At 41.8% G+C, this 24,403-nt stretch overlaps 1 protein-coding gene across 2 annotated transcripts in view; it reads right to left on the bottom strand.

The window, feature by feature from the left end:
- LOC133483605 (low-density lipoprotein receptor-related protein 1-like) overlaps positions 1-24,403 on the bottom strand; it is a 129,022-nt gene that overhangs the window by 50,769 nt on the left and 53,850 nt on the right. For both annotated transcript variants that reach the window (XM_061785037.1, XM_061785038.1), the window contains exons 7-18: positions 23,522-23,684; positions 21,229-21,451; positions 15,351-15,540; positions 15,124-15,267; positions 13,881-14,117; positions 13,622-13,802; positions 9,553-9,775; positions 8,867-9,056; positions 8,645-8,770; positions 2,069-2,209; positions 1,668-1,793; positions 1,471-1,587 (exon numbers count right to left, since the gene is read on the bottom strand). In XM_061785037.1, the coding sequence (XP_061641021.1) occupies positions 1,471-1,587; positions 1,668-1,793; positions 2,069-2,209; positions 8,645-8,770; positions 8,867-9,056; positions 9,553-9,775; positions 13,622-13,802; positions 13,881-14,117; positions 15,124-15,267; positions 15,351-15,540; positions 21,229-21,451; positions 23,522-23,684 (2,061 nt within the window). The remainder of the gene's footprint in view (positions 1-1,470; positions 1,588-1,667; positions 1,794-2,068; positions 2,210-8,644; positions 8,771-8,866; positions 9,057-9,552; positions 9,776-13,621; positions 13,803-13,880; positions 14,118-15,123; positions 15,268-15,350; positions 15,541-21,228; positions 21,452-23,521; positions 23,685-24,403) is intronic.

Here is a 24,403-nt window from a genome sequence, read left to right as displayed (position 1 = left end):
GAGGCGGCATGCTAGATGACTGGTTAGGTTAGCACGTCTGCCTCACAGTTCTGAGGACCTGGGTTCAAATCCAGCCTCGCCTGTGTGGAGTTTGCATGTTCTCCCCGTGCCTTCGTGGGTTTTCCCCGGGTACTTTGGTTTCATCCCACGTCCCCAAAAAATTCATGGCAGGGTTAATTGAAAACTCTAAATTGCTCGTAGGTGTGAATGTGAGTTTGAATGCTTGTGTCCGGCGATTGGCTGGCGGCCATTTCAGGATGTACCCCGCCTCTCGCCCCAAGATAGCTGGGATAGGCTCCAGCACGCCCGCAACACTAGTATGAATTAACGGTTCAGAAAAAGGACGGACGGATAGAAAAACTAGACTATAAGCAAACATGGGTTAAGGTGATCCAGCTGCTACTATGTCTTTTACTGAATATTTTTGTGGGCCATATTTAAGTTTTTTTATTCAATGCACATTTTAATGAAAATGTTTTTTTATTTTTTTATTGCCATTTACAGTAAGTGCCATTCGGGCACCCTGCAGAATGGGACACAATGCTTCAGCCTGTGCCAGCCTACAGCCGCTTTCACACAAAATTCCCTGTAAACGGATGCACCAGAGGTATAGCAGTAGAGCCGTGGACAAAATTGCTAGTACTCTTTCTTCATCTAAAGAAAGAAAAAGTCAATATGGTCACTGAAATAACTTGAGACTGACAAAAGTAATGACAAACATTGACTGAAAATTAACTCCAGGTTGCATAACCTTTTGAGACAATCAATGTACTGCAATCAAACGATTTCTGCAACTTTCAGTGAGACTCCTGCACCTGCATTTTAGCCCACTCCTCGTGAAAAATGTTCCAGTGCTGGAAAATTTGAAGAGTGCCTTCTCCACTACAATAAGATTCTGATAAGAGCTCATAGAAGTTAAGTGTGAATAGCCCGACATTTTGCTTGCCATTCTTATTTTTTTTGGTGTGTGTTTTTTTTTTGAGTCACTATCCTGTCAGAGGAACCATGACATTCAACTGAGATCAAGCTTTCTGACACCGGGCAACACAACATTTCCCTCCAGGATACCTTGAGTCTTGAAATGTCATTATTCCCTGCACAGATACAAGACGTGTGTATTCACCTGTGCCTTTCAGACTGACCTCGCCAAAGTGGGACATTGCCCAGCCAAAGTGCGTGTTCACGCAAACATTGCGGCTCCACCATTAAGATAATTGGCGATGTCAGCGACAACAGCGACAATTGTTTTCAATATAAAGGAGAGATGTCAGTGAGTGTTGAACTTCACATTGTCACATTCGCTTTCCATGCTGCCGGCGTTCTGCCTCAATTATGTCTCTCACTACTTCAGAAGAATATCCTGCTTGGACTTCAAACCCTCATCCCACATTGGCACCATACAAACAGGGCAGTGAGCTGACAAAAAGGCAGCTCAGATGATCAGTGAGGAAGGGGTTTAGGTTGACCCACCACAAGAGGCAGGCTCATCAGACCGATCCCCACAGTCGTCATCCAGGTCGCACGTCCAGGATATGGGGATGCAACGCCCGCTGGCACACGAGTACTGATTCGGTGGGCATGTGCGAGCTGAAAGGCAAGATATGATCACATCAAGAACTGTGCAGAAGGAGAACTTGAATCAGTCTAATTCCCATTCGTCTGACTACCTGAACAGGTGGTGTTGGATTCATCCTCATCATTGCCACAGTCATTGTCGCCGTCACACAACCAGCGCAGGGGAATACAGCGGTTGTTCTGGCACTTAAACCTGTCAGTGGGGCAAGTGTGCTGATCTGGATAAGAGAAAATGGAGGTGAGAGGCCGGCTGGAAAGACATAGCATGCAAATGAGTTTAAAAGAGATGAGCCATTAGTTATTTTGTGGTTTTGTTTCATTTGGAAGAGCTGACACAGAAGCAGATTAGTCAACACCAACTTGGATCAACAGTGCGCTAACCTTTTAATCCATAGTCAATGTCATAATTTACAGTAGGAAGCAATGTCCCCCAACACTAGCATGAGATGGTTCTGAGGTGTATGTAACTGTGTGTCCGTTAATGCTAACTTACGGCACAGCTCAGGAGCCTCATCACTGTTGTCCAGGCAGTCGTTGTCGCCGTCACACTTCCAGCGCTCCTGGATGCAGCGATTATTCTTACAGGCAAACTCTCCAGGCTGGCATTGAGGAGGGGGCACGTAAGACGGGTTGGCTGTGGATGACAAAAAGGGAGGCAAAATAGTAACATGGGGAAAAATTAAAGAAATGTAAAGATGTGAACTGTTAAAAGTAGAGGCATACACAAGGTGTCACAAAATATATAGTATATTCCAAATATATATTACAAACCCAAACTACAAACTTTAAATTTACACCTTTAATATGAGCCAGCCGATCAACCAATACATCCAGACCAGATTTTGCGGCATTTGCTTCATTCAGTGCGTGAGAAGAGGTGAGAGTTATGGCAGGACAACTTGTGACTGTTTCGCCACCCTGAACATCCAACATTTCCTGGCTGAGAAGAAAATCGCTTTGCTGGAGTAACCTCCCTACACACCTAACCTGGCTCTGTGGGATTTTTTTCTTTTTCCCAAACTCATGGGAGTGATCTAGAGGACCAGTTTTGAAGACGTGGACAACATAAAGAAGGCCGTCATGATGGAGATGCAGAGGATCCTGGAGGAATCCTTCCAGGAATGCATTAGAGCGTGGCAAAGAAGGCTCGGAAAGTGCATTACACTCCAGGAGGACTATTTCGAATGGGAAAAGTTGTAGTTTGGGTGTGTGTTAAATATATTCTAGAAGTTATCATTTATTTGCTTAGCTTGCATTAGTATTATGGACGATTTTAGATGTCTCGCCTTCGAAAAGATGACTCAGCATCATCCGATGGAAGGGCGCCTGGACCAAGGACGTGATCGGATGTGGTCGGGGACGTGACAGGTGTTGGTCCAATGTTTTGTGTTGTGTCTTATTGTTTAGAACATTATGTCTGGGAAAAACCCTCCTATTTTCAAATAAATGCAGGAGCGACGGGAGGGATTGTTTAGAGCGTGTTGAGAGGCTGTGATCTGAACAATCTCCCATACGCCCTCCTCATGAGAAAAAGAAACCAGCGTCTTCATTCCTTTTGTGTCTATTTTTTATAATGTTGGGTAAGATAAATCCAACATTAAATTGGTCCTTCGAGCCGGATGTCAACACACCCGAGGATTCCAGTTGTGGAGCCGACTTCCAGTTAAGAGACCGTGGCCACGGCAAGTAAGACCCTTTACGGGACTGGTCTTCGTTCTCCTCAACTGGGATCTGAAGGTTGACGACAATCCACAGGATTGAAGACGACTGGTGAGTTAAATTTAAAAAAATTTTTTTTTTAAGGAAAAAGGACGCCGGAGTCCAGAAATTCCGCGAGGACGGCGGAGTCCTGTACGTACTTAAATTCCGTGTTTAATAAACCTTGTGTAATACTAGTCACTGGCAAGTAAGGGACGGCGGAGTCCGACATATTCCGCGAGGACGGCGGAGTCCTGTACGTACTTAAATTCCGTGTTTAATGAATAAAGAAACTAGGAACGTTTCGTGGCGTCGTAGTTAAATTCCGTATGGGACGGCGGAGTCCTCTGACGAGCCAGTGTGAATGAAAACTGTTTGAATGAGAGTGTAAATGGGAAATGGGAAACCACTAGGTTTTTCATTCCATACCAAAACAGTGGGAAAGTAAACGGTGGACTTTTGTGGATGCAAAGGCAAGAATTCTCCACTCGAAAGAGTTGAAGTGAGAATTACCACAGAAAGTAAATTTGAATCACCGTCCTACTGAAAAGAAACAGTGTTCTAGACTACCCTAGGTAGTATTACACTGAACCAAATTCTTTCAAATGGGGAAAGGAAGTAGTAAAATAAAAAACAGGAATACACTGCAGTGTAAAGGTTGGAGGTTCATTAAATTAAATTTAAAAGAAAAAAAGAAACAGGATCCTGATAAAATTTTATATTTAGAGACAGGGATAACCGAACACGGCTTTAATGGTTGGTTAAATACACAAAAAATAGCCGCGTTGCAGGAATCAAATTATATAAAAAATAAAAGACAAGCCACCGTTAAACGTGGGAAAGGCTGTTGTCTGCAGCCTTGGAGCTTATCACAAAAATAGAAGATAAAAAAGAATGTGATGAGCTGCAGTAATACAGAGCATGCGTACCAAACCCACGCACATTGTTAAATTCATTAAGACCAGACGCTACTGTGTTTACAGTAGTGGACATTAATGCATTAATGCATTAATGCATTCTTTTCAGTACCAATAGAAAATAACAGTCAATTTTGGTTTGCATTCACATTTGAGAAAAAAAAAAATATATATATATACATTTACTAGATTACCGCAAGGTTACTGTGAAAGTCTAACTAATTATTCACAAGTTATGACAACACGCATGTCTTCTGGCATCTACAGATGAAGACACATGCAAAGATTCATTGACCTTACTGCATCATCTAACAGAAGAGGGACATAAAGTTAACAAAAATAAATTGCAATGATGTAAAAGACAAGTTAAATATCTAGGCCATAATTTAAGTATAGGAGGAAAGACTATATTAGAAGACAGGAGAGCTATAGTCTTAAAAAATCCTAAACCACAGACGAAGAAACATAATAATCATTTTTAGGTCTGACAAATTATTGTAGAGCATGGATTCCAAACTATGCAGAAATTGTTGCACCATTGTCAAAATTAATATATGAAAACAACCTTAAAATTACATCACCTGTTTAATGGAGTACAGAGGCAGAAAAGGCCTTCTGTGACATTAAACAACATTTGGTCTCCAGTGCTGCGCTAGGCCTTCCAAATTTAATGATAAAACATTCATTCAAATGGTAGATTGTAAAAGCTATTGCATGACCTCCGTACTTACACAACAATACGGTGATAAGCTAAGACCAATAGCTTATTTTTCAACTAGAGAGCAGTTCACCCTAAAGGTCCCACATACAGTGTCTGCTCTCCTATTGCAAATCACCTGCAAGACATTTATCTTGCATTGCCATCTTGCTATCAGAACCACATTTGACTGTTGAGCGATGCACAACCTTAAATCCAGCCACACTAACACCCTTAATGATGAAGGCACGCAGCATGATTGACAGGAATTGGCTGAACAAGCTGCTGAATTAGTAGCATTAATCGAGGCATGCAAACTAATGATAAATAAAGATGGTACAATCTATACTGATAGCCAATATGAGTATTCCACAACAAGAACGCAATTATTGGGAAAAACAAAGTGCAAAACTACAAAATGAAATTTACATTAGCACAGGAAAAAAACACAAAAAAAAAAAACTATTCAAATGGGCTGCTATATTGAGACATGCTGTGTCACGTCTCAACCGGAGGGATGGTGGCACAGATAGATTGACACTTTACAGCCCTAAAAAATAGCAGAAAGAAACACGTGGGTTCATTTAACACACTGTAAGAGTCATTTCAGCTGAGTACTCAAACAGGGAAGGTGAGCAAAAGTCTGATAACAGAGCAGGAGCAGATGTGTAGATTCTGAAAACGCTTGCTGGTCAGTGAAGAAAAAAGACACCAACCCTTTTAGTGAGAACTCAGCAGAAAGGCACACCCACGTTGGTTATGAGATTTGATAAGTTGTTACGTAGCAACTTTGGCTACTATGATGTTGGTTTTGTTTTTGTGGTACATGCGACGTCCCACCCTCAATGATAAAACCCATTTTTTAGATAGAAAATCACCTACCAACTGGACCAATATGACGAACCCAATAATAATAATAAAAAAAATTTTTTTGAATCATTAACTCGTATTAAAAGGAGTACAGCTGATGATCAAAATTGTGGGCATGGCCTCCAAATGCGGCAAAACGGTTTAATATTTTGTGCCCCCAAAGTCAAGCTGCTTTAATCATAATTCCATATGCGGCTCTCACCAATGATGCTCAAGAGAATGGGCAGAATTGGGGATTTAGATATGACTGGTATGCAACTATAGGTTTTGAATGGAAACACCTTATTGGTGAAACAGGTTATGATTGGTCCAGTTGGTCAAAAAGAACAGCAAAAGAACAAAGAAAGAAGTTTATCCATCCATCCATTTTCTGAGCCGCTTCTCCTCACTAGGGTCGCGGGCGTGCTGGAGCCTATCCCAGCTGTCATCGGGCAGGAGGCGGGGTACAGCCTGACGGCCCATAGTTTAATATTGAAATACAAGTCACCCAATGTGTTTGATAGTGAGCTTGTGGGCCTATTCTGGTGGAAAAGATCCCCACTTCCAAGTAGTATTGTGTTATAGGAACCGTGTTAAACCAAAAATGCCATTGAAAACTTCAAAGAAAGGTAGACAAATTTTAATGGTTAACAACATAACTACTGATGATTGGTTCCTTGTTGTCACAGGAGTTTCAGGACAAAATAACAATTGGTTACTATTGATGGAACAAGCAGCAAATGTAGCGAGAAAAGATTGTGTTGTTTGCATGGGTCCCAGGCCTTTGTTGCGCATAGTTCCGGCATAATTATCACAAGATTGTATTATTCCATTTGCACACTGATTGAGGAGCATCTGCAACATTTGCACAACCATTGTCCCAGATTATCGCACTACTCGTCACTTTAAACCGCATACACTCCTTGAAGTCTCAGCGCCCTTTGCACAATGATCTTTGCACCGGACTATTGCGATATTAGTCATTCAAACTGCTGCTAGAGGACTGCATCTTTTTGCACAATTATTTTTTGTCAATGTCTTTATGTCTCCAAAGTGTTCTGTAAATTGACTGTCTGTTGTACTAGAGCGGCTCCAACTACCGGAGACAAATTCCTTGTGTGTTTTGGACATACTTGACAAAAAAGAGATTTATCCTGGCAGAGGCAAAATTATCCAACATAAAACATACATGGTGTTCCTCGTGGGGTTCCTAATCAATACAAATTAGCTGACCAAGTTGCAGGAGGATTTGAATACTTCATATGCTGTTGGTGTACGATTAATAAAAATGTTGATGGGATAAACTATATCCACTTCAATGTACAGAGATTAGGAAATTGGACTCAGAGTGGGTTGGAAGCTGTGCACGAGCAGCTCAAGGACGTTCCAAAGACCGCATAGCTGTCGACATGCTCCTCGCAAGAGAGGGAGGTGTTTGCGGTATGTTTGGAGAACAAACAATACTGCTTCAGATGGCAGCTTGACCAGAGCCATCGATGGTCTACGGACCCTCAATCAACACTCCTTGTGAAACAGCTGAATGGACGTTTTTGGTAAATATAAAACCCTAATTTCACCAATATTAATATCAATTGCTGTTTTTGCAGCCATTCTGACATTGTGTGGATGTTGTTGTATCCCATGCATTTGGGCATTAATCAGTAAATTAATCACCACAGCCATAACCCACATGGAACCGTATGGAGCAGATTTATCCTTTATTGGAGGTTGATAATAATGACGATGATGATGATGATGTTGTTTTACCTGATTTGTTTCCTGATCCAGGTGATTACGATGTTTAAACTACAACATTCATGTATGACAAGTTTACTCTGAGTGTAAATGTATTTATTTCATAAAAATGATTCTACAATTAAAAATCGAAATGAAGTGACTGTAAGATGATATGAGAATTTGTGCAAATACATGATAAACAGGAGGGAAATGTTAAATATATTCTAGAAGTTATCATTTATTTGCTTAGCTTGCATTAGTATTATGGACGATTTTAGATGTCTCGCCTTCGAAAAGATGACTCAGCATCATCCGATGGAAGGGCGCCTGGACCAAGGACGTGATCGGATGTGGTCGGGGACGTGACAGGTGTTGGTCCAATGTTTTGTGTTGTGTCTTATTGTTTAGAACATTATGTCTGGGAAAAACCCTCCTATTTTCAAATAAATGCAGGAGCGACGGGAGGGATTGTTTAGAGCGTGTTGAGAGGCTGTGATCTGAACAATCTCCCATACGCCCTCCTCATGAGAAAAAGAAACCAGCGTCTTCATTCCTTTTGTGTCTATTTTTTATAATGTTGGGTAAGATAAATCCAACAGTGTGAAATATAAGTTTTGTGACACCAGTTTTGGAACCTTTCTGATAGACCTCAAGGCTAACTAGTGCATCAATAATGTTCTAGACCAAGGCAAACTAGGGATTCCAACTAGAAGGATGGCTAAAGGAAGAACTAATTCAATTTTCAAGTAGATTTTCGATAAAGGTGTCAATAGAGTAATTTATTTTCACCCTTCACACCACGCAATATATTTGCATTGAGGCCAAGTAGGGCATAGACCCAGCTACACCCAATTTTAATGTGCAATACTGCAACTACAGGCATGGAGGACAACTACACTGCCTCGTAAGCCCTGATTTTTATTTTATTTTTAAAAATTTTTTTAGCAGATGAGATAGGCAGACATTGTTTGGTCTTTCCAGAGGTCTGAGACATTCTAGCTGTCCTTTTTAAAGGCGTAATGTTTGATAGAGCCCTTGTAGTGGATCTCATTCAATTGTCGGGATGTACCTAATGTTATGGTCAGTGACGAAACAGGTGCTTGTTTTACTGCAATCACTAATCTTCCCTAACATTTAGGCATAAACCGAATTGCACAAAGCTGATACTTGCCTTTGCAGCTAGTGTTGTCAGTGGAGTCGAGTATTTGGTCCTCTGCACAGGCACACTGCCTGCCCCCTGGTATGGCCAAGCACAGGCTGGTGCAGCCTCCGTTGTGCACACGACACGCATTAGAACCTAGAGATGAAGAATGTGAAGGGACATAAACACACAGGCCTCAATGAGACCATAGACAACGGACACTAGAACCAGCTTGTATGAGAGACAGTCTACCTTGCTGTTGCTGAGCGTCATACATGCGTATTTCAAAAATGGGCGGCCTTTCATTGCGCAGTAGGGTGGCAGTGCTAGTGGTGGTGTCCAACTTGTAAATGCTGCCACTTCGGTACTCGTTCCAGAACAAGAAGTGTTTATAGTGGCAGAGACCAAAGGCATGGTTCAGCTCCTGGCCCTCGTACACCGTCTATCCGTTTGAGAAAAGCGGGGGAAGAGGATAAAATGTGACAGTGATGACCTTTCCTCGAACCTCTGACTGTTTATAGTTAATGACGCCATAAATCTAGGCAGTTAACATTTTGGGGCCCATTACCAAACAACCATTAAAACACCTGAGAATAAAAGGCTTCCTGATTGATTTGTAAATGCACCATTAAAAAAAACAAAAAAACAAAAACATCGGTACTAGCCACTATTCAACAAATCAGAACCTCTGGATATAGTTTACATTTTAAAATAGTGCTTAAAGTATCTCAACTATTTAGATTATTTTCATCACAATAAACCATACAATTTGTATATTAATTAATTAACAAATGATAAACTAAACATGCCACTAAAAATACAGTATATAACACTGCTGTAAGGTTATTTCCTTATGAGGTCACTAACAGTTGAAGCACTGTCAGCTCAGTACATTTCAACTAAAGGCCTCCAATAACGCGATGGCGACGAGTTCTGACCTTGCGTTCTGAGGTGTTGAGGTAGACCATCTCGATGCGGTCATAGTAGGCGTCCACCCAGTAAAGGATTTCCTGTGGGATGTCCAGGCTCAGGCCGTTAGGCCACAGCACAGTTTTGCTGGTGAGGAAAACATTTCTGTTGGAGCCATCCATCCAAGCGCGTTCAATTTTTCCTCGTTTGCTCTCCTTGGGATCCTCCTCCCAGTCTGTCCAGTACATCCACCTTCAGAAGACAGAGGAGGATGGACACCAGTTTGTTGGCGTTAATGGAAACTCTGACACTTCATAAAGATGCATTAAGAGTACAATACACTAAGAACATAGTTTGTCTCTGGGGATTTCCAGACGAGTTTTCTTCATAATTGCCAATTATAAATACTGTATGTTTTAAGAAATATAATAAACATTAGATGGCAGAACTTTGAAGCAGAGGTTAGCACATCTGCCTCATAGTTCTGATGTTCTGGGTTTGGATCTCGGCTTTGGCCTGGCATGTTCTCCCCATGTTTTCTCCAGGTGTTACGGCCTACTACCACATTCCAAAAAGATGGATATTAGGTTCAATGAATAAGAAGAAGTTGTGTGTCTGTCTATATGTGCCTTGTGATTGTCTTGGCTTGACATGACATGCTCCAGCCTACCCGTGACCCTAATGAGGACAAGCAAGCGGTATAGAAAATGGATGGCTGGGTAATATTTGATACACAATGGGGACAGAATCAAAATCAGAATCATCTTTATTTGCCAAGTATGTCAAAACACATGAGGAATTTGTCTCCGGTCAATTGACAGAGAATACTTTTGAGACATATAGACATTGAAGAAAAAAAAACAGTCACTGAGCAATAAAAGGTTGCTAGCAATCAGGTAATGCCGATAAAAAAAAATTTTGGGGACAATTTTGAAATTAGCAATTAGAGCAGTTGCACTGACTAACAGAACAATAGTCCGGTGCAATGACCATTGTGCAAAGGGCGCAGAGACTTCAAGAAATGTATGCAGTTTAAAGTGACTTGTAGTGCAATAATCTGGGTACTGGTACTCTCTGAAGTACTGGGGCCTGGCATTTAGTTGGATAGGTGATGTACATGCAGATGGTAGAAAATACTAGTGAGTCTACACTTTGCCATAATATATAGAGTGTCTGTGGGATTTTTCAACCAAAGTATTTTATTTTTCCACAGGAAACACAGCCAATGATGGAAGCTTCATGGACCTTGCTTTGTAAAATAGAGCACAGTCATGCTGGAACAGTAAACATCCTTCCCCAACCTGTTCCCATAGAAATACCCAAAATATTTTTGTATGATGAAGAATCCAAATTCAAAAGGAAAAAAAAGTCCTTGTGGAGCTCCTGAACAATCAATTGATCAAAAGGACTAAATGATCTGTCCCAATACTTTTGTTCATACAAAGCATTTCCTTATCCCATCTGTCTTAATTTCCCTTCCTGCAAATGTCTCTTCTTCCTGCCTTTTCTCCCAGAGTCTGATGGATTTCAAGCATTAGTGCAGGCTAGTGGCTCTCCCTCGGGTAGCATCATCACCACACATCACACCAGCAAACCAAAGTGTTTGTGTGTGTGTGTGTGTGGGTGCGCGCGCACTTGTGTGCACGTGTCTGTCTGTGTGTGCGCACGTGCATGTGTGTGTGTGTGTTTGTATTTTCAAGCACGTAGTTCTCAAGAGAGAGCCAGGGAGGTCATCATCCATACACAGGCAGATTATGCTCTGTATGACAGCGTGAGAGACAGACGTGCCTGTGTTTTACTAAGCCATTGGACAGAGATACAGTTGATATAAAAGGTCTGCACAGCCCTGTCCAAAATTTTTGGGGGGGATATTATAAGATTAATAATTAAAGAAAAAAAAATCCACCATTAATATGATTGGGGGGGGGGGAATAATAATCAAATCTTTTAGAGAGGGGAAGTACAAATAAAAAAACTGAGATTATGTTGTTACACAAGTGTGAAAACCCTCATAACCCTCATGGGGATGTGGTTGTGTTCTGAATTAACCAGTTACATTCAAACTCACGTTTAAGGGGAGTTAGCACACACCTGTCACCAATTAAAGTGCCACTGGTTAACGCCAAATAAAATTATGATGTCCTTGTATGCTTTTTGTAGTCACATCTTACAGCACAGGTCATGGTGCACAGAAAGGAATATCATGGTTCAAATGTATTGGTCAGGAGAAGATTAAAAAAGAGTTTCCAAGACATTAAATATATCATGGAAAACAGTGAGGACAGTTTTCATCATGCAGAGAAAAAGTCACTGTCACATTACGAAGAACTGTACGTTCCTCTAAAATAGATGAAAAGACGAAAAAACTGATAAAAGATGCGCAACCAGGAATTAGCTTTCCATAATTGCTAAGATTAAAATTTGCAACCAGGAATTAGTATTCCATAGCTGCTAATATTGAGAGTACACTTTAACATTTTGCACAATTTCTCAGTGACAAAAGCCAAGTACAGTGCGGTGAAAAAGAGTTGGCATCCTCTCAAATTCTTGTAGCTTTAATGTTTAAGATCGTCAAACAAATGTAAATATCAGAGAAATATAACCCAAGTGAACTTAAAATGCTGGTTTTAAAAGGTGATTTGATTTGTTGAGGAAAAATTTAGGGCCAGGCAGGGTCAGGTAACCTTGAACAGGTTACCTGCATGAAAAGGTAATGGCCCCCTAAACGTAAGAACTAGTTGTGCCATCCTCAGCAGCAACAACTGAAATCAACCGTTTTCTAGAACTGGCAATGAGTCTAATCAAAAGTTGTGATTAGCAACAATTAATTCAAGATTTAACAAGGGGGGCAATTACTTTTTTCACACAGGGCCAGGTAACTTTTGTCCTTAATAAATGACATCACCAATTAAAAACAGCATTTTAAGTTCACTTGGGTTATATTTCTCTGATATTTACATTTGTTTGATGATCTTAAAGTGGGGAAACTATGCAAAAATATACAAATTTGAGAAGGGGGGGGGCAATACTTTTTCACGGCACTGTATAGGTAGGAGTTAGTTTCTATGAAATTGTACACTTTAGAGCTCATCCAAATTAACATAAGCCTTGGTAGAGTTCTGTGAGCGTTCTTGTAGTTGTTATTATTAGGGTTAACAAGATATGATGGACGATGATTGTAAGCGGGCAGACTAAATGAGATAATGGCCATTTATTATTGCTCAAAGTACTTTCCGTGAACACAAATAAGCACACACAAACACTATAGGAACACAGTAGCACCATTGATCGTGAAGCTACCAGCAATTCTACCTTAGATCTTTACTGTCGAGAGAAGCAATTTCCAAACTATGTTTGAGAAAAGGCATGGCCTTTTGTCAATTAAGCAATATTTTGGGCCATTCTTTAACAACACAAAATGCACAGTTTTACTGTCCTGATATGCAGTGCACCCAGTATCAGTAAATTGTCCGTACATGATTCGTTCTATAGACAAAACATCTGAGGTAAAGGAATGTGTCATAAAGAGGAAGGGTTATTGAAAAGTTCTGGAGAGTTGCTTTACCATGTTCATGCATCTTAATGTACCGAAATGTCCCACAATGGTAAGTAAATATGTACAGCACTGCGCAAAAGTGTTGGGCTGCCACTAGCTAGCAGTCATACTAAACACAGTAAATAGTAGGACAAATATTTAGAATTCCACAAAACCTTTGTAAAAAGCAGTGCACGTACCAAGAAAGAATTTTGGAAAAAAGTGCAGCTACAGTAAGTTATTTTCACCATTTCAGTCACGACATCCATTCACCTCCCAGAATGCGTGATGCGTGCACGTTTTCTTTATCTTTAACGGTTAACGGTTTAGGTGAAAGTCTACGCGGTACTGAGTGACATTCTACTGTATATGCTGTATACTTATTATAGCAATGCAAAAACAAACAAAAGTTAATGCCAAAGTACCAAAAACATTTTGTATGGTATTGTATATGATAATGTTACTTAGTACATTTGTGTCCGTAATTTCAGTTTGAGTCAAATAGTTTGGAATCACTGCTCGACTGTAGAATACAACTCCCATATAACTTCCATCTCACTTACCCATGGAGAGGGTCCACAATGATTGCACGAGGGTGAGTCATTTTATCTTCAATGAGCGTCTTGCGAGTTTGGGAGGCTTTCTCCAGCCGAGCCACGCTGATGGTTTTTTTGGGCCCGTCATCTGTCCAGTACAAGTTGTCTGCCATCCAGTCCACAGCGATACCCTCCACCGTGTGGATCCCTGGGGGGGAAAAAAATCAGAATTAGGTCTCCTGTGTTACTTGTGGTACAGTTTTGTTCAAGAGGTGCCATAACCCACCTTCTTTCAGAATGGTGTCCCTCTCAGTCCCATCGATCTTCTGCCGCCCAATGATATAGCTGGTGGCATCAGCAAAGTAAATGAACTCGGTCTCAGCGTGAAAATCCAGAGCTCTGGGCTTCATCAGATTCTCGATAGGGATCATGTATTCATCCGGAACCTTGACATTCATGTCCATGCCCCTGATGACCCCCGGGCGTCCCTTACCATAGACTAGGAAGAGCTCATGCTCAGGCTCTGAAGTAAAACAAAGAATCAATAGCAGCACTGAAAGGTGGAAATCATTTGCACACATCTGCTTGTTAGATCAAATAAGCAAATTAGATGTTAACTCAAGCCTTGTTTTTTTATGAAAAGCAATGAATATCAAGTGGGCCTCAATTGTCTCTTGAGGAAGCTTTATGTAATATTATTTGAATGACTCTTCATTAGTAAAATCATTTTGAACATTTTCATAGGCAGTCTGGCCTCAGGAGGTACATAAATAAATTTATAAATTTTAGTCTTCAATAGAATTAAAAAAACCACACATAATAAGCTGGCTGGCTGGCCACATAGCAGCGACAAGATCAGCGGAGACTGTCACAATGACCACCAGTTATTTCTTTCAAAGCTTCTCAGTGGACTACATCTCTGAATAGACTTTTGTTCAGTGAGGCTACCTCAAGCAATTTAAGTTGAACAACCTTCAAAATCCATCGGGTTGTTTGCTCTGTATTGGTAAATAATCACTTGCAGTGTGAAGATTTGTCAAAAACATACCTGTAACTTGACCTATTGACCATTGAAAATTTGTTCATGTTTTATTCATTTATTATACGCTATAATCCCTCGAGGGAACATTCAACTCACACTGCTGTAAATTTGTGTTGCACACCACAAAGAGAACCAGATCACACACGCAGGCATGCAAGGAGAGATGTCAGAGTGAAAGGGGTGCACAAACAGTGGTGCACTTCTTAAGCAAGGGGGACTTGGTTCAGTGCCTTGCTTAAGGGCACCTTGACAGTAGTCCGGAAGCAGACTAGCACCTTTCCAACACCTAGCTGCCATTGTACTTTTGTTTTAAGTTTTTTTTTTTTTTTTGTCCACTGTGACCCTCGTGTTTCAAAACTCAAGTCTTAAGAGATTAGAGCTACTGCCACCCCCAATATCTTTGAAACTTTAGGTTATATTCTGTGCGGCGCCAATATTTCGCACATAATTTATTATATTGGACTTACCGTATCATGACGCCACTTACTTTTGCAAGACTTTCCATCGCTTCCCAGGCTAAATCCGGAGCGACACCGGCATGTCCGGGTTTTGTGTCCGTTTCCCAGCAGACAGATGTCTGAGCAACCTCCCGCTTTTCCAAACTGGTCCACCTCACAGGCATGGCTTCGGACTGAAGAAGTGAAAACGTCATAAAAACCCAATGTGTTCGCATGCATTGTTATGTGAGGCAAAATGACAAAAAATGGTGTGTACCGGGTGGTTGGCGTCTCTGATGATAGACATGCAGCGCGCCTCCCTTGTCCACCCGTGTCACCACTTGGTAGTCTGGGCTGTTGAATCGATTGATTCGTATCACGCTGGTCTTGGGTTGCATGTTAGCGTTGTCCGAGTTGGTGGCATAGAGGTAATTTTCAAATACGGTCAGCCCGTACAGATGCTCAATCTTGGACAAGAAATAAAAACAGAATGTGTTTTGTTATTTATTTTTTTGCCTCACATTTTAACAGTACATGAAAAACAGCTTGAACATCTCTCACCAAATGGGGGCCCAATCAAAATTATGTTCATGCAAAATGTTCTCGGTTTAAACAGACTTTATCTGCATGAAGATAAAAGTTGAAATTGGATTTACAAAATAGAATGTGGTGACATCGTCGCCACATTGCCAGAAGATCACAGTACTGTAGTTAAATTGCTTTAATTGATACAGTACCATTCCCAATACACTATACCAATTCCCACCCCGAGGGACCATATTTGTATGCTATCAAGAAATAGTTGTGATATGGGATCATGAGTTAAACATTATGGGGACGGAAGGGTTTGTGGTTTGCTGATAATCCGTGATACAATTTCAGTCGGTTAGTATTACCATTTAAAATGCTAGTTATCTTTACAATCACATTAAGTGTCTCAGAGAGTATTAGTTGTCCTTTTGCATCTCACATTCGGTGTGGGCAGCAAAATCAAACAAATGGAGGGACCAAAAAAAGATGTTGAACCGAAGAAGCAACACAGCCAAGAAGAAGAAGACGTCAGATGCACACAGTAAGTTAGCATGCTACGAAACGAAAGGCAGCCCAGATGTTTTGTTCTTTTCCCAAGTCAGTCTGTATTATGTCTGTATGTATTTCTGAGACTACTGCAAATGTTTCTCCTTGTGAGATTTGTCTGAGGTGGCCAAAATACAGCTTGATGCATCACTGTGAACATTTGGAGGATACTGCATCAAGAGGTTCTTTGGACTCCAGAGACACCAGAAGCTACTCATCAGTGGCTTTTTCTCTTCCCGACCCGGAGAGGGCAATCCACCCTTTTCCGACTGAGGACTATGGCCTCAGATTTGGAGGTGCTGATTTTCACCCCAGCTGCTTCACACTCTGCTGCGAACCGCTCCAGCGAGACTTGAGGGTCACAGCTTGATGAAGCCATCAGAACCACATCATCTGTAAAAAGCAGAGACACAATGCTGAGGCCACCAAATCGGACCCGCTCAACACCTCAGCTGCGCCTAGAAATTCTGTCCATAAAGGTAATGAACAAAATTGGTCACAAAGGGCAGCCATGGTGGAGTCCAACTCTCACTGGAAACGTATTTGACCTATTGCTGGCAATGCAACCAAACTCTGACACTGGTCATACAGGGACCAAACACCCCATATTAAGGGGTCTGGCACCCCATATTCCAGCAGCACCCTCCAAGTACTCCCCAAGGGACACAGTCGAATGCCTTGTCCAAGTCCACAAAACACATGTAGACTGGTTTAGCGAGATTCAACTTCGAGACAGACCCTCCTCTCCAAAACCTCTGAATAGACCTAATCAAGGAAACTGAGGAGTGCAGTTGGAAAGCACACTTTGGTTCCCCTTCTTTAAAAGGGGGACCACCAACCTAGTCTGCCAATCCAGAGGCACTGTCCCCGATGTCAACTTGATGTTGCAGAGGCGTGTCAGCCAGGACAGCCCCACAACATCCAGATCATTTAGGAACTCTGGGCGGACTTCATCCACCCCCAGAGCCCTGCCACCGAGGAGCTTTTTAACCACCTTGGTGACCTCAAACCCGGAGATAGGAGAGCCTGCCTCAGAGGCCCCAGACTCTGCTTCCTCATGGGAAGGCTTGTCGGTACAATTTAGGAGGTTTTCGAAGTATTCGGCACACCGACTCACAACGTCCCGAGTTGAAGTCACCAATTCCCATCCCCACTATACAGTGTTGATGGTGCACTGCTTCCCCGTCCTGAGAGGCTGGATGGTGGACCAGAATTTCCTCTGAGCTGTCTGGAAGTCGTTCTCCATGGCCACACCCGAGTTTTTTCCTCAGCGACCACAAAAGCCATATTCTGCTTGGCTAGCCGGTACACATTAGCTGCCTCCGAAGTCCTACAGGCCAAAAAGCATGTGGCAGAGGTACTGTTGCTATGGTAGCCTGTTGAACTCAACCATGTGACGCAGAACAGGGTTCAGCAACTGAAACTGTCTTTAAGTTGAGAGCGAAAAATGAAAGCTGTTTGCTGCTCTCACAATGATGGACAACTCATCCTCAAAGGCACAAATGTAACGGTGGAAGAAGGTCTCTCAGATCTTAACTGGTCAATTAATGATGCAGCCACACACACACACTCACACGCACACGCACACACACACACACACACACACACACACATTTAAGCTGGGAGCTCAGTAAAAGAGACACACAGACTGATTATCACGCTATCACAGGCTGAAAGATATGGCGCTGCTATGCTGACACAAGGATTGAGAAATTTTAAGGACACCACTTTTTCTCCCGCTCATCCCAAATTATCCTCTGTAATGTAGACGCAGAAAACTGGACTGGCTTTGATATACACAGGCTGGACGCAACATTAGCTACACCTGCAAGTTCTAATACAAAAGCGATACAAAACGCTGCTTTTATAACATTATATAAGTTGCATTAATTCAACATAATGTTTATATGCTGATATTTGTTTCCTTCATTTTACAGTCTTGGCATTGCAATTTATCAATTGATTATTTGATTGTTTTGTTTGATTTTGTTGAACTGGTTAACAATTAATTGTTTCTTGAAGCATCCACCCGTCCAACATTGATAGCGCTTGTTCTATGGTCGAGAGTTCTATGCTAGAGCCTATCCCAGCTGACTTTCGGCATATATATATTCATTCATTTTCTATAGCCCTTGCCCTCATTTTGGCCACGAGGAGCCTGTCCCAGCTGACTTTGGGCGAGAGGCAGGGTACACCTGTGGACACACAAAACAGCCAACAAAGGATAATCTAGTCTTCAAAGAAAGAGTTGTCAACTCTGGAACTGCTTGGCATCAGAAATAAAATCCACCTTAGAGTTTAAAGATGTTCACCACCTGAATGAAAACCTGGTTAAAGAAAAAAACAAAACTGTACTCATCTCTAAATAGTGTGTATTGTGTGGGAAGGAGAGTGAGTAAGTAAAGATTTTACAATAATGCAATATTGGATTAATGAATTATTGATTTGTATGTTATTGTCTTTTTAATTGATGTATATTTTATGTTGTATTGCAATGTTCTTAATTGATGCATATTTTATATTGTACTGCAATGTTTTTTATTGATGTATATTTTATATTGGACTGAAATTGTGGAAGAGCCCAACCGGGGACTGGAGTTGAGAATTAGCACTAGCTATAAACTCTTTGCATTAGACTTTATTCCGATTTTATTGGCCTGATCGGTATCGGCCGATAATTAGCATTTTATGCTGATCGGCTGGTCGGCTTTAATGTCATAAAATCTTGTATTCCGATACCACCACATTCCGTTTTTTACGATCATTGGGCTTTATCTTGTGAACTCAAATGCGACCGGATACACTCGTTACCGTGGCAACAAGAGTGGATCGTGCCGACTATTATAAGGACAAAATGGGAGAAAACGTGTGTTGGTGGTCACCGGTGCTCAGGACAGGGGAGGACGTTCGTTTAAAGTTTGCTTGAGGTATGTTCACGTACTTTTAATACGATAAGGCTCGCAAGCAGGCAACAAAACGTTATGCAGCCTAGCAAGCTACTGCTAGTACTAACGGTTGTACGTAAACATGCCGCCGTTCTGTCGAATCATGCTCTAAAGCACAGGTGCCAAACTGGTGGCCCGGGGACCAGATCCGGCCCACCACATCATTTTATGTGGCCCGCGAAAGCAAATCAAAATCGCTAATTGTGTTCTGGTGTAATAGCATTTTTTTTTTTTTACCAATCCCCATTTGAAAAGAAATGTAATAGTTGAAAAACATGTATTTATAGGCTTCTGATTTCAAAACTGGTTCTTCATCAATGTGTTGTGTGTACTGTAATTACAGTATATGAGGTAATCTTTAATTTATATGGGTCCACAGTCGTAGCGGCCCGCCGAGGGAAGTCATAACTGCGATGTGGCCCGTGACAAAAATGAGTTTGACACCCCTGCTCTAAGGTTTCGGTGTGGGTGAAGTAATTTTATTACAATAAAGTAATTTAATTACAGTAAGTTAGCACCCATTATTTCTGTCATGTTGTAATGTTGGTTTGACCTGACTGATTAAAATACACGATCTAACTAGAGCAGTGATTTCCAACCTTTAAGGAGCCAAGGAACATATTTTACAATTGAAAAATCTCACGGCACACCAACAAACAAAAATGTCGCAAAAAGTGGAGACATTAATTACTCTATGTACTTCCTGCCATCTAATAGAAGACCATTTATCATTTGTTCTGTCTATCATTATGCCTCACTGGCTGAAATAGAAGAACAGATACATTATTTTTGGTGAATATATTTTTTTTTAGCAATTAAGATCACAAATATATACAGTAAATGAACAGGTCATTTATACAGACACATTGCTCCATCTTGTGATCAGATCGGTGATCGTTTTTTTAAACTCGCTGATTGGTGATCGGCCCCAAAAATCTTGATCGTGTAAAACCTACTATGCATCACATTAACTGCAAGCTTGTAACTATGTTGGACTGCATTGTTCCTGACAAACAAAAGAACAATCAAATAAATAAATAAATAAATAAGAGAATGTGCTAGGAAATCTGAGTACCTGGAAAAAACTAACTCCTGCACAGGGAGAACAAATGCCACACAGGTGACAGAGTCAAGATTGGATCCCTTAACCTCAGAACCGTGAGGCAGACAAGCTACCCACTCGTTCACTGTGCTGCAGTTAAAAGCACTTGAAGAAAAATGTAAGGCACTACTTGCAACAAGCAGAGGCGCTGTTGGTTCAATCTGAAAGAGTTTGCTGTCTGAAGAAGCCCAAAATGACATGCAAACCTCTGTCATGGCACAACTACTCCAATCAACATTATTCTGCTCAACCCAACAATGGGAAAGAAAAGTAGGAATTCAAAACATTCAAGTTCCTCACATCCCATTAAAAATTATATTTAGAATATAAAATAATTGATCATTGACTGTTGAACCTTTTTTCACATGGCCATCTCTACTGACAATATTTAGCTACAGGTGCGTGAGACCAGCCAAATATTAGAACCTCAGTATGATGCAGAACAGTTCTACACCACTATAAATACAATCATCTGAATAGTACCTCTCGTATAGTGTAAATCACAACCAAGCAGTATTGTCTTTTTAAAGGCAGATTCCAAATACTGGTATCGGAATTCTTTAGGTTGTAGGGGTGTACCTAATGAATTGTCCAGTAGGAATATTTTTATTTCATCACTAACCTACGCTGCATGTTTTTAGTTGAGTTGAGTTTTAAGATAATCATTCACTATGATGTTGTCATCCTTCTAACATTAAGTCGGCTCAAGGACACTGATGAGAACGGGTGTACACACACAACACACGCACACAAACACACACACACACACAGCATGGTGCTTGTGTTTGTGTGTGTGTGTCTGTGCCCTGAGGCTTACTGACTATAAATGAAAGACATTACTTTCCAGAGATCACAGTAAACGTCATGGTAACGGCTTTCAGAGGCAACCCACAAGGAACATTAACCACCTTGATATTAGACACGATTAATCAGCTGCTGAAAAAGCAAAATGCCCTCATCTTTTGTGCGCCCAGTCTTCACTAAGCAGACAGCAGACACGTCGGGGTGATCATATTGTTAGATGCTCTTACCAACAGGCCTTGAATGATGGTGTGCCGGTTCTTCCCTTCGTAGTCCACCACCTCGATGTAGTCCAGATAGGCATCAGCCCAGTACACCAGCCTGCTGACCAGATCCAGCGTGATGCCATGGGGGAACACAATTTTACTGTCCACAAGCTTGGTCCGGTTCTGGCCGTCCATGTCGCATCGCTCCACCTTGGGAATCTGACCGTAGTCTGTGAAGAACACCTTTCTGAGAAGAGACACACACAAGACCTGATTAACGGGGGCTCAGCAGAGAAGACTTTGTAACATTAGCAGCAGCAATTTTGCAGTGGCAGAGAGGCGGCGGTTTTGTGCCCTATGAAATCTGCAACAAGTGCTTTGTACAGAGGGGCAAAGAAGTATTTATTCAGCCACCAATTGTGCAAGTTCTCCCACTTAAAAAATGAGAGAGGCCTGTAATTTTCCATCCATCCATTTTCTGAGCCGCTTTTCCTCACTAGGGTCGCGGGCGTGCTGGAGCCTATCCCAGCTGTCATCGGGCAGGAGGCGGGGTACACCCTGAACTGGTTGCCAGCCAATCGCAGGGCACATACAAACAAACAACCATTCGCACTCACAGTCACACCTACGGGCAATTTAGAGTTGTCAATGAATGCATGTTTTTGGGATGTGGGAGGAAACCGGAGTGCCCGGAGAAAACCCACACAGGCACGGGGAGAACATGCAAACTCCACACAGGCGGGGCCGGAGATTGAACCCGGGTCCTCAGAACTGTGAGGCTGACGCTCTAACCAGTCGCCCACCGTACCGCCGCCTGTAGTTTTCATCATAGGTATACCTCACTTATGAGTGACAAACTGAGGGGGGGAAAAATCCAGTAAATCACAGTCTGATTTTTCAAGAATTTATTAGCAAATTATGGTGGAAAATAAGTATTTGGTCACCTACAAACAAGCAAGATTTCTGGCTCTCATGGACCTGTAACTTCTTCTCTAAGAGGCTCTTCTGTCCTCCACTCGTTATCTGTATTAATGGCACTTGTTTCAACTCGTTATCAGTATAAAAGACACCTGTCAACAACCTCAAACAATCACACTCCAAACTCCACTATGGCCAAGACCAAAGAGCTGTCAAAGGACACCAGAAACAAAATTGTAGACCTGCACCAGGCTGGCAAGACTGACTGCAATAGGTAAGCAGCTTGGTGTGAAGAAATCAACTGTGGGAGCAATTATTAGAAAATGGAAGACAAACAAGACCACTGATAATCTCCCTCGATCTGGGGCTCCACGTAAAATCTCACCCCGTGGGGTCAAAATGATCACAAGAACGGTGAGCAAAAATCCCAGAACCACACGGGGCGACCGAGTGAATGACCTGCAGAGAGCTGGGACCAAAAGTAATAAAGGCTACCGGGGCTCAAATCCTGCAGTGCCAGACGTGTCACCCTGCTTAAGCCAGTACATGTCCAGGCCCGTCTGAAGTTTGCTGGAGAGCATTTGAATGATCCAGAAGAGGATTGGGAGAATGTCATATGGTCAGATGAAACCAAAATAGAACTTTTTGGTAAAAACTCAACTTGTCGTGTTTGGAAGAGAAAGAATGCTGAGTTCCATCCAAAGAACACCATACCTACTGTGAAGCATGGGGGTGGAAACATCATGTTTTGGGGCTGTTTTTCTGAAAAGGGACGGACTGATCCGTGTAAAGGAAAGAATGAATGGGGCCATGTATCGTGAGATTTTGAGTGAAAATCTCATTCCATCAGCAAGGGCATTGAAAATGAAACGTGGCTGGGTCTTTCGGCATGACAATGATCCCAAACACACCGCCAACGAAGGAGTGGCTTCGCAAGAAGCATTTCAAGGCCCTGGAGTGGCCTAGCCAGTCTCCAGATCACAACCCCATAGAAAATCTTTGGAGGGAGTTGAAGGTCTCTGTTGCCCAGCGATAGCCCCAAATCACTGCTCTAGAGGAGATCTGCATGGAGGAATGGGCCAAAATACCAGCAACAGTGTGTGAAAACCTTGTAAAGACTTAAAAAAATGTTTGACCTCTGTCATTGCCAACAAAAGGTATATAACGAAGTACTTTTGTTATTGACCAAATACTAATTTTCCACCATAATTTGCTAATAATTTTTTTACAAATCAGACAATATGATTTTCTGGATTTTCTTTTCTCATTTTGTCTCTTAAAGGTGAGGTATACCTAAGATGAAAATTACAAGCCTCTCTCATCTTTTTAAGTAGGAGAACCGATCATGGGAGCATTCCAAGTGGGTTTATGTACACGGGAGAAAAATCATCACACTGACCCCATGGTGGGGTCCAGGGCAATGCCTTTGGGGTTGTAAAGCTCCTGGTCCAGAAGGGTGACACATGTCTCTCCATCCTTGTCACACACAAAGATCCTGTCGTCCACATCATCTACAAAGTAGAAGTTTCCGGTGAGCCAGTCGATGGCCATCTGCTCCACATCTGTACAGAGAGAGGGACAGGGGGAGAGGGAGGAGGGTGGGAGGAGGTGCGAGGAAAAGTGTAACTTCTTTTTAGACCTTAAATTCCTGTGGACTTGTAAAGAACCTGAACATGTAATGTTGTTGTAAATACTTCTAGCAAGTAAGAGGTCATGATAACGTGTTGAAGTAAACTAAGTGAGCCATCAAATTACTGAGCAGCTATGCACTAAACACAAGCCGTCCATGTTTTCAGGTTTGGAAAAAGGGGACGTCTGCTCGACTGACAAATGAGTTGACAAGCGAACAGCATCAAGCCGGCAAATGTCATGCACTTGTCAGACAGGCTGCTTGCTTAGAATTAAACACAAGTTTGAAAGTGTCAAGTTTGGAGAAGGAAAACAAGTAAGTCTACACTTCCATGCACACTGCTCTGGATGGTCTGGATGGATGCCTCTATTCCAGCCACATAGGGAGGGTATGGGGGAAGAGAAAAACAGTGGACAAAAAAAGACTATATAAAACGATCCTTGATTACTTCCTTCCTTCCCCCAAACAGCATCTAAAGCCAAATACTAGTCAAATACCTCCCAGAATGATGTGAGTGTGCCATCACAAGTGATGTCAGACTGTGTCCTGTTTATCATATTTTGCTTATCGGTGAATGTGATCATTGACAACCATTTCTGTTGAGAAAGTTTAGAGCACCTCTGCCAAAGTTAAACTGTTAACAACTGCAAA

This window comes from Phyllopteryx taeniolatus, chromosome 9 (assembly GCF_024500385.1).
Source record: "Phyllopteryx taeniolatus isolate TA_2022b chromosome 9, UOR_Ptae_1.2, whole genome shotgun sequence".
Classification (NCBI taxonomy): Eukaryota; Metazoa; Chordata; class Actinopteri; order Syngnathiformes; family Syngnathidae; genus Phyllopteryx; species Phyllopteryx taeniolatus.
This window is presented reverse-complemented; position numbering and strand designations above follow the sequence as displayed.